Here is an 11,006-nt window from a genome sequence, read left to right as displayed (position 1 = left end):
CAATATTARGTGATATTTCTGTCTGATATCAAGCTATCACTGTGGGGATTTGAACATGTATTTATGAGTGTAAAAATAAAGGTATGGTTATTTGATGAATGAATCTGTTTAAACATGATGCCACTTTGCTTGTGATATCTTGACAGTTTTAATAAATCATTTAATTTACATCACATAAGTTTGGATGTTTATATTGCAAGTTCCCAGTCTTTATGTAATTAACCTTTTTTATGTGAAATCACATTGCATCTTTAATGTTTTTAATTTGCTGCTCTCTTAACTAAAGAATGCAAACTTTTTTGTATTGCATATTTATGATCCAAAGAAACTGCAGTTTATTTTACAAACACATTTGAAAGTAGAAAATAACGTTTTTGCTTCAGTTTCTGCCATCGCTTTCTTTAGCGATACTCATTTCAGCYTTTCCTCCTAATGTCCAGTATCTGTTCYTGTTTCTAGAAAAGGTTTCTGCTGAGAAGCAAAAAGGAAGTTTCAGTCAAGACAATGAGAACTTAAGTCCTACTCCAGAGCCTCCAATTCCAGAWGATGGAACATCAGGATCAGGTGTGTTCAACCAGTGAGGGACAACAATTATAATTCAAAGGATAAAAGATGCTTCAGCTCTAAACATGGAGAAAAGATCAGTTTGGGTGTCCTAAAAAGGATTAATTTTCTTTTAGCAAATATGTTTGTTTAAATGAGCATTATCAAACAAAGTTGTAACTGAAAGATTAGACTTTCAATTTATTATCACAACAATTTGAGACAATATTTCAGTGTCTGCAAACACAAACAGAACAAGAACACTGGAAAAGATAATCCCATGATAACTCAGTGCTAGAAACAGAAGAAGCAAGGATGAACATGAACAGAGGACATAATTCTGAGAGCAAACAAAATGATTTCTACAATTATTTTTATTTTGATTAATTCAGTCACACCAAAACTGGTGAGTATTGCCTCTACTCTAATCATGCAGAACAGTAAAACTAAATGTCCACTAGATGGAGCTGTGAGCATAGTGTTGGACAGTCTGGATGTAAAGCTTGAATATCCTATCCTACCAATGCTTGTAAAAAAAAAAGCAATTAATGTTTTAAAAAGCATAAAGCACAAATATGAAACAATAAAAATGAAAAATATAGATGCAGAAGTTTAAGAACATTAAAACATAAATCTGCAAAATTGTTTGAGTATGAAACATGACTTTATTTTCTTATATGAACTGTAACAAAAACAGGTTATTAGACTTTTATTAGGTCATGAATCCTGTAAACATAAATAAAAATACAAAAGAAATATAAATTAATATTTTGTTAAGTTTAATCTGACAAACAGCATTTCCACAAACTCGTGTCACAGCTGAGAGAGATCAACAAATTTTAAGTGCACATCTGCAGTTTAATATATATTATTTTTGTTTCATCAGCATAAAGAAGGTGAAACTGCAAGACAGAACATGACAATAAGCTTCATGGTTTAGGTTATTATTTTCCTGTTTCATTTATGATGAATGAAAGAAAACATCCTATTCACCTAATCTTGTGCAGATAAAACATTCAAACTGTTTAAAATGTGTCGTTTCAGATTTATACCTGAATCATCCCCATATGTCCGTTCACCTGAGGACTCACCGACACACTGGTGGTACTTCAGCTCTGTAAACCAAGCAAAGGTTTTCTTACAATCGTCACAGCTGTACTTCCTTTCTGCGTCATGGACAGTCATGTGAGACAGCATGTTCGCCTTGTTTGTGTACTTTTTATCACAAATTGAGCAGCTGAACGGTTTCTCTCCTGTGTGTGTTTTCATGTGGACCTTCAGACTAGAGCTGGTGTTTGATCTATGACCACAAACAGAACAAGAGTACCGTTCTGTGTGCTGTTTCATGTGAGATTTCAAATAAAAACTATAGCGGAATGCTTTACTACACTGAGCACAGCTGTATGGTTTCAAATCTGAAACATATTTTGCTCCTTTTTCTGTGGTTTCTTGTCGGAGTGAGTTTAAGTTTGACTGTGGTTTCTTGTAGTCTTTAAAAAAGTCACTGTCAACACTATCGTCACTTTCTGGCTGCAGCGAGTCGGTCACCTTGTTATCAGAACAGCTGGATAGATTTCTGCCAGAATCACTTTCAGAGTTTGAACCTGACTCAAGTTTTGGTTTCCATAAGTCGCTGTCATCAATCTCTGGGTCAGAGAGCGCTGACGTCTTCTCATTATCAGCTGGTTCTCCCAAAAACTCTTTGTTGTCCTCAGTTTGACCGTGATTAAGCTGAAACAACTGAGGCTTCTCGTCTTCTTCAGTCTTTAAAGGGACAGGACTGAATGTGAACTTGGTGATCTCAGCTTCCTCCTCTTCCTCTTTTATCTGTGGAGGCTCTGGATCTTCCTGCTTCACCTCCTTCTGTATCTCTGGATCAAACACTGTGTGTTGACTCAGATCCTCCTTTAATGTAAAAGGCTGTAAGTCTGTCTTTGTGTCACTCTGAGAGACTTCATTATGTCTCACAGATGTTAAATCTGACTCAGTTTCTCTGTTTTTTTTCCAAAACTCATCCTCTTTAGTTTTTAAGGATAGTAAAGCCTCCACATTGGTTTCCTGTTGTGTTTGTGTGTCTGTATTTAAGTTCTCTGGTCTTCCAAAGTCTTCTCCATCAGCTGCTGTTTCCATCTGTTCCTGTTCCTCCCTGTTCTCTTCAGCCTGGATGTGAGGACTCTCTGATGACTGATGAACAACTTTATGTTTCGACAACAGATAATATGTGCAAAATTCAGCACCACAAGCTCTGCAGCGGAATACTTTTTTCCTTTTCTTGTGGACTTCCATATGTTTCGTCAGGTGCCTTCTCCACGTGAAGTCTTTTTCACAAACATGGCAGATAAACTGCATTTGCCTTGTGTGGATCCTCATGTGCTGAATTAACGAGTCTTTGTCACTGCAGCAGGCCTTGCAAACTGAACAACTGAACAGGTTCTCTCTTGTGTGCAACTTGAGATGAAGATTTAAGTCTTCAGATCTGGAAAATCCTTCCTCACACTGAGAGCAGCTGAACTGTTTGGAGGCAGGAATCGGTTCCTCAGTTTGGCTTTGATGATGCTGAGAGGATTCTCCACCACAAACGTGAATAACAAGCTCTGACTCCAAACTGAAGGTTTTCTTGCAAACAACACATGTGAGCAGCTTCTCTCCTGTATGGTCAGATATGTGTCTTGTCAGAAGTCCTCCTGTTGCAAATTCTGACCCGCAGAAAAAGCAACTCAGATTCTGGTTATCATGACTTCCTGAATCACCGACTTCCTCTTTTATTTGAGTGTTTAAAGTTGACCGCTGCAACATTGTGTGGTCATAAACATCCCTGACAACACTTTCATTCTCCAAAGGTTCAGTATTCATCTTGTTATCACAACCACTCAGTGGTTTCTCAGGTTGCTGTGATGATTCACTGCATGTTTTACCCCCTGACGAGGGGCAATATTTTATGTCCTTCTCAACATTATGGCCTAGAGGTTCAAAAATGTTTGAGTTTTTGTCATATCTACAGTCACTGACATCAGTCATGTCTAGACTGGAGCTTCTGATCAGTTTATCACTGAGAGGATCTTCTTCCAACAGCTACTGACTGACTGCAAAACAAAATCACAGTGAGACACACAGAGTTTAATTCAGAGTCACATAGTCAGAAACACACATTTCTTGTGCATTTAAACGTGGATTTCATTGTTAATATGTTTAAATGCTGCAGAGTAAAATAAATCAAATGTCTCTGAGGAGTGAAGTTTGGGCACTTACTATGCTATTACTATTGTTATACCATTGAAAGGAGATTAAAAAAACATAAATGTGGCATGACATTGGTTTTCTTCTACTAGTGACACAATAATCCCAATTTAAGCACAGTAAGCAGCAAAGAACGATAACCCATATTAACCTTTTTTTAACCAGCAAGAAATTGCTAATCTGTGAGCAACAACTATTACTTTAAAAAAATCCCCCCCAAAAATATGTGGTAATAATCAGTACACTTGTGCTACACAAATAAAAGCATACATTTGATAATCTGAAAAAGGGTATTTTTTAATGTAAACGAATAGACCAATAAAATTATTTTATTAAAGCTAACAATCCCTGGACAGACGACTTAGCTAGCGTTAGCTTAGCACAGGCAATTGACATCACGATAAAACAAATAAATATTTTTAAAACTCAGCAAACAAACCTAAACGTTTCAGACCCGCCTTCAGTCGTATAGGGCAGGAAAACATTATTTAAAACAGTTAAAACGATTAAAATCGACTCAAAACGAGTACCGTAGGATAAATACAATGACACCTATTATGACTGAAATGCTAACAAGCTGTTTCCGGTGTCGGTTTTCAAAATAAAACTCAAAAGAACTGATTTTCATTAAACGAATCAAACGCTAATTGAAACATAATCCAAAAATAAAATAACGTTTTCAGCACTGGGTGACATGCATAAATATAATCKAAATGTCCATCCTGATTAAAAATATCCTAAAAGTAATAATTGCTCTATTATTCCACAAATTAAAGCCATGTGGTGTAAAGTTGAGTAAACTTGTTTTCCAACAGTCTGTGAGTCTGCACAGTCATGCCACATTTTATCTAACATTTCTGTCACTGGGTATGTGAATCCAAAAATTGATAGTTACTAACAATATGCAGTTTAAAGCTGGGAAATCCACACATCCTTAGCTATAAATATAAATCCATTATTTTTTACATAAATTTTCCCATCTGAATTAGTCAAAATTTGCACTACATGATTTTAATGGTGTCAGTTTGTATTGATACTACTGTGATCTGATGAATATTTTCTTCCAAACGTCTCATTTGCTATTTGAGCTATTTTATACTGTTGTTAAAAAAAAACAAAAACACAGTCTTGTGTAACAAAATAACAATCTTTAATCCATCTTCAAACTTTAGAGATAGAACACAACAATTGTTAAACCATGTGCACATATATTTGTTGGTCTGAGAACAATAATCAATATTGACGTTCAGTGAAGTAGCATAGCTGAACATTTTGATCAACCTTTTTTTCTATTAACAAAACAAATAAATAAGACATCTATCATGAAGTTTTTGTCTCAACATATTGACATGAAGTCTGTCAAGTGTCGAATTTACATTTAAAAACAAGTTAAAAATGCATAACATTTTAGTTCACAAATGCAACGTTCGTAAAGGTCCCTTTTTTCAGTTTATGTTCTACTGGAGTTTTTTATCTTGTTTTCATGTCTCATCTCCTACTTGAGCTGTTTAAAAAAATGGAACAAGGAGAAATTGCCTGAAGACACTGAAATATCTGCAAGTCTTATTTGTGTTCTCTCATGTGATGAGTCAGACTTGACTTAAAACTGAAGCTCTGCTCACAGACTGAGCAGCTGAACGGTTTCTCTCCGGTGTGGATCCTCAAGTGTTCGGCTAAAGTATACTTCCTCTTAAAAGATGCACTGCAAACAGGGCACGTGAAGGGCCTTTCTTTGGTGTGGACTCTTGCATGTATCATCACCAAATCATGTTTTCTTTTAAATGCTGCCTTACAAACTGAGCAGCCGTGAGGTTTTTCGACGCTGTGGCACCTCATGTGGCGAGTCAGACACAACTTGCGACCAAAGCTTTGGCCGCAGACTGAGCAGCTGTGAGGGGTCTCTCCGGTGTGGATTTTTGTATGCTCCATTAAATTTATTTTGGATGGAAAAGCTTTGTTGCAAAAAAAAAGCAGCTGTAAGTGTTGTCTCCTGTGTGGCATCTCATAMGATAAATTAGATTTTGCTTACCGGTGAACTTCTGATCACAAAGGAAGCAGCTGAAAGGTTTCTCTCCGCTGTGCGTTCTCGTGTTGCTGTAAGCCGCTTTTCCTCGCAAACGATGTCTTACAAACAGAGCAGCCAAATGGTTTCTCCCCAGTGTGGACTCTCAGGTGGTTCACCAAAGTATGTTTCCATGCAAAAGCTGCTTTACAGACGGAGCAGCTGAAAGGTTTTTCTCCTGTGTGGACTCTTTGGTGTCTTGATAAATCGGACCTCTGTTTGAATATTTTACCACATTCTGTGCAGCTGTAAAAAGTCTTACTGCTTTCAGATCTTGTTTCACAGACAGAAACGTCATTATTCGTCAAAAAGTTTAAATCTGGAGGTGGCTCACTGTTTGCACAGTTTTCATCACTGATATTTGAATTTAAAAATTGATCTGGTCCCACAGAGCCTCTGGTCTCCTCAGTCTTGCGGAGATGAAGCTCAGAGGTCTGAAGTTTCTCTTCGTCAGCTTCACTCGTTACATGAACAGGACTGAATACAGCCTCTATGATATCAGCCTCCTCCGGTTCCTCTTTGATCTGTGGGGACTTCCGGTCTTCCTGGTCCAGACTTGAACTCCAGTCCTGTTGCTTAAGAGAAAACTCACTTTTGTGCAGCAAAAGCTGGTGGACATCTGAAGAAAACAAAAACAGACAGGTAGCTAGGGGRCAGGCTTATATCAAGATTAACTTAAAAAGATTCAGTACACATTTTTTCCTGAGTTTAAAAATAGAAAAAGGAAATTTATTCTGGCTAAAATCTGCCAGTTTAAATGTCCTTTCATGATATCATTGCGTGAGGTTTCTGAACAGAGTAGGTCTCTCACAAAGTGTGCAGAATCAGTACTGATTACAATCTGAATTTCAAAGGTGAATCGCCTCCTTCATTCCAGTGAACAAGTGGGTGAAAAATATTGTCTTTGCCTTTGCATGTTGCTACCTATTACTACTGTTATAGAAAAGATTGCTATTTCAAAAGTGATTAACTTTGTGGCCACAGGGCAGCAAACTGGTTATTTGGAGTCCAAATTCTGGACAGAAATGGAGATGGATGTCCCTACAACTTGGACTAACTTGATATACTGAAGCTAACATGAAACAGATTTAGTGTTTTACAATTTTTAAGGGCTACTTCCTTCCTGTATTGATAACCAATGGTAATTTCTAAAGCAGCAAAGAACATCTTACACGAGTCATAAGTGACAGTTACATACTGAACACAAGTTTAGCTGCTTCTTACAATAACAACCAACTTTTGGATAGGCCGTTCTAAAATAGTTAGCTTGTTTAGGTGTTCACCCTTCTTTCCTAACTTCCTCTCTCCCACTTGAATGATGGCCTTTCTGACCAGTCCATCATCATCTTCACATGCTTGAAGAACTTTGGCAAGCTTCCATCTATTGCGAGGGACTTCTTCCTTCTTAAGGATTACTATGTCTCCTGCTTGCACATTACGTCAAGGGGCATGCCATCTTTGCCTGAGAGTGATGTTGGCAAGATACTCTCTTCTCCATCTGTTCCAAAACTGCTCAGAAAGATATTGAACTCGCCTCCATCTTTTTCTGGTATAAAGATCTTGCTTAATAAACTTGCCAGGTGGGGGCAGAGGAACAACTGACTTCATAGTTAGGAGATGGTTGGGTGTTAAGGGCTCCAGGCTGTTGGGATCACTGATTGTGTTGACTGTTAAGGGTAGATTGTTTACAATGGACATTGCTTCATAGAAAAATGTCCTTAGGGACGAGTCGTCCAGTCTCCCAGTGCTCTGAGCTAGAACTGAGGTAAGAACACTTCTCACCATCCTGATCTGCCGTTTCCATACTCCTCCAACGTGACTTGCGTCAGGTACGTTCATACGGAAGTCACACTGCTTATCTGCAAGAAAGGCAGCTACTCTCTCTTGGTTGACTTCTTTCAGAGCTCTTTCCATTTCGTTTCTGGCTCCAACGAAGTTCGATTCCTGATCTGATCTGATGTGTCTTACAGCACCCCGGATGGCTATGAAACATCGTAAGGCATTGATGAACATATCTGTCATCATGTCTTCCAGCATCTCGATGTGAACTGCTCTGGAACACAGACAGGTGAAGAGAAGACCATAACGTTTCTGTTCCWTGCGACCCTGTTTTGCATGAAATGGACCAAAACAGTCCATGCCACAATATGTGAATGGCGGGGAAGATTCGATGCGGTCATCTGGAAGATCTGCCATTCGTTGTTCTTCTGGTGGTCCACGAGCCCTTTTGCAAGAGACACACTGCCGTATGTACTGGGCTACTGCCTTACTTCCACTAACAATCCAATAACCATTGGCTCTTAGTTCATTTCGTGTTTGCCCTCTGCCTTGGTGTTGTGTTTTTTCATGATGATGTGCAAGAATGAGATTTGTGATTATYCTGTCTTTTGGAAGGATCACAGGGTGTCGTAGATCTAGAGGAATAGAGGCCTTTCTCAGCCTTCCTCCCACCCTCATCACACCATCATGTAAAATGGGWTCCAGTTGGTGTAGCTGATGGTTGCATGATAGCACTCCAGACTTCTGACTGAGTAGGTTCAACTCTTCTCTAAAYGATTTCTGCTGTGCCAGCTTTACAAGAGTGAGTGTGGCTGCTCTTCTCTCCTCCACYTTTAAGGGACCTTTAGTTTTGGTGACAAGGCGTTGGATGCATGCAATGACATTCACCAGTGTGGACCACCTTGAGATCCTTGACAGACGTTCAAAATCCTCTTGAATTGCTACCTCAATCCTTAGCACTTGGGTTGTTTTAATCTCTGGGTCTCCCACTAGGAGCTCTGGGGTTCTCTTGTGGGTGACTATGTCCCTTTCCCAAAGGAATTTAGGCCCTGAGAGCCAGCTGGACCTATCTAGTTCTGCTAGTGTGAGGCCCCTTGAGGCATGATCTGCCGGGTTCTCTTCTGTGTCAACATACAGTAGTTCCACTGTTTTGGGTCAGTTAGGTCTCAGATCCTCTGGACACGGTTGGCAACAAAGACATGAAATCTCTGAGCCTCATTATTGATGTAACCAAGGACTACTTGGGAATCTGTCCAATAGTATTCTCTATCAATCTTGAGCTCCAGCTCACCTTTCAGCATGTTGCTCACCCCTGCTGAGACCACAGCTGCCGTTAGCTTAAGTCTTGGTATGGTGACAACTTTCGTGGGAGCGACTCTTGCTTTGCCAATGATCAGCGCACAATACACCCTTTCTTCACACACGAGTCTGATGTAGGAGCACTGGCCATAGCCTTGACTGCTTGCGTCGGAAAAATGATGCAGTTCAATTTCTACGACTTTGCCGAAGTTTTTAGGCACAACGCACCTTGGGATCTGAACTTTGTCAAGAATTTTAAGTCACTCAGCCAACTCTCCCACCTTGGCTTCAGATCACTTGGTAGTGGCTCATCCCAGCCAATGCCCTTCTGACACATCTCTTGCAGCACCTTCTTTCCTGGGAGGATGAAMGGGGCTAAGAACCCTAGTGGGTCATACACAGAGGCCACTATTGAAAGAATCCCTCTCCGTGTCACTGGGTTGTCATCCAAGACAGTCTTGAAGAAGAAGGTGTCGCTCTCTACATTCCATCTTATCCCTAGTGCACCTTGAACTGGCAGATTGGCACGGTTTAGATCCACACTTCCCACACTGACCGCACATTCTGAAGGACAGATGGACTCTAGCACCTCCCGACTGTTGGAGATGAATTTGTGCAGTCTTAARTTTCCTTTGGCACAGACTGCCTGGGCATCCTTAACTAGACTGATTGCCTCTTCGACAGAGTCCAGACTGATAAGGCCATCATCAACATAAAAATGTTTCCTGATGAAGTCTGCTGCTGAAGGATACTCACTCTCATTTTGGCTGGCAAMGTGTTTTAATCCGTAGTTAGCACAGCCTGGGGATGAAGACGCTCCGAACAGGTGAACTTTCATACGGTATTCTTTTGGCTCTGTGTCTGTATCACCGTCTTCCCACCACAGGAAGCGTAAGTAATCTCTGTCTTCTCTGTTGACGTGGAATCTGTGAAACATTTTCTCCACATCACACATGACCGCCACTGGATGTCTACGAAATCGACAGAGAACTCCAGTCAGCCCATTTGTCAAGTCTGGTCCTGTCAGGAGATGGTCATTTAGAGCAGTGCCTTCATACTTTGCAGAGCAGTCAAAAACTACCCTGATCTTGCCCGGTTTCTGAGGATGGTAGACGCCTTGGTGAGGTATGTACCATGCACATCTTGGTTCTGGTTCTTCATTTGCTTTCTCTGCTTCTCCATCCCTGAGTACGCTGTCCATAAACTTTACATAGTCCTCTTTAAATGTAGGATTTTTGTCTAGTTTTCTTTTCAGATGTCTCAATKGCACCAAGGCAAGCCTTTTGTTATCTGGTAGAGCTGGACGTGATTTGAAGGGAAGAGGRATCTCCATGTGGCCATACTCGTTTTGATGTATGGTGCCCTTTAAGATTTCCAGGAATTGAATATCCTCCTGGGATATGCTTTTTGTTTTGGTGTGGTGTCAGCGAAGTCTGTTTCGAGAGCTCTGATGACTGCTGAGGGTGTCACAGGTGGGACCTCTTTGACAGATYTACGATGACAAAGACCAGTTACTTACTTGGCATTAATACGCTATGGAGCGGTTCCTACTATGCTCCAGCCTAGGTCAGTCTTGATGCCATAGGGCTCTGTATCTCCTCCTGTGATGACCTTTCGAGGTGCYAGGGCTCTGGAGCAATCATAGCCTATCAGAAGTCCTACTTTACAGTCCATCAGTGAGAGGGATTTCGTGAGCAATGGTGCTGAGGTGCTTCCACCTTTTAGCTGTTTTGCATGTGGGAATATGTGCTCGTTCAAGTGGAATGAAATCTCTTGTGTAGGAGGGAGGCAGATCTATGAGATCATCTGAAGAGTATGATCTAACTCTCAGTCCACTAACTCTCTGCCTCTTGACAATTGAGTCTTTTCCCATCATGGTGGAAAGCTTAAGCTTCACTGGTTCAGCTACCACCTGCAGCCGCTCGCATACTTCCTGATCAACAAACGTGTGGCTGCTTTGCGTATCCAATAATGCATACACTAGGATTTCAGGATTATGAGAGTTACAGTGGTTTGCAAAAGTATTCATACCCCTTGAACTTTTCCATATTTTGTCAAATTACAACCACAAACATAAATATATTTC

General features: G+C 40.3%; 2 protein-coding genes across 2 annotated transcripts; both read right to left on the bottom strand.

Moving 5' to 3' along the window:
* Positions 1–720: 720 nt before the first annotated feature.
* Positions 721–4,375, bottom strand: LOC106511116 (zinc finger protein 184). Its single transcript, XM_013999862.1, has 2 exons — positions 4,220–4,375; positions 721–3,626 (listed from the first exon to the last, which is right to left on the bottom strand). The coding sequence occupies exon 2, from the start codon at positions 3,559–3,561 to the stop codon at positions 1,537–1,539; it is 2,025 nt and encodes a 674-aa protein (XP_013855316.1). The 5' UTR covers positions 3,562–3,626; positions 4,220–4,375; the 3' UTR covers positions 721–1,536.
* Positions 4,376–10,067: 5,692 nt separating this feature from the next.
* Positions 10,068–10,926, bottom strand: LOC106511117 (uncharacterized; the record flags this gene model as incomplete). Its single annotated transcript, XM_013999863.1, is given in 1 exon segment — positions 10,068–10,926. A coding segment is annotated over 1 exon segment (343 nt), but the record flags the coding sequence as incomplete, so codon positions are not given.
* Positions 10,927–11,006: the final 80 nt, after the last annotated feature.

The sequence above is a fragment of the Austrofundulus limnaeus genome, unplaced genomic scaffold (genome assembly GCF_001266775.1).
Source record: "Austrofundulus limnaeus strain Quisiro unplaced genomic scaffold, Austrofundulus_limnaeus-1.0 Scaffold2522, whole genome shotgun sequence".
Taxonomy (NCBI): domain Eukaryota; kingdom Metazoa; phylum Chordata; class Actinopteri; order Cyprinodontiformes; family Rivulidae; genus Austrofundulus; species Austrofundulus limnaeus.
Note: the sequence above shows the minus strand (reverse complement) of the source record. Positions and strands in the feature narration are given on the sequence as shown.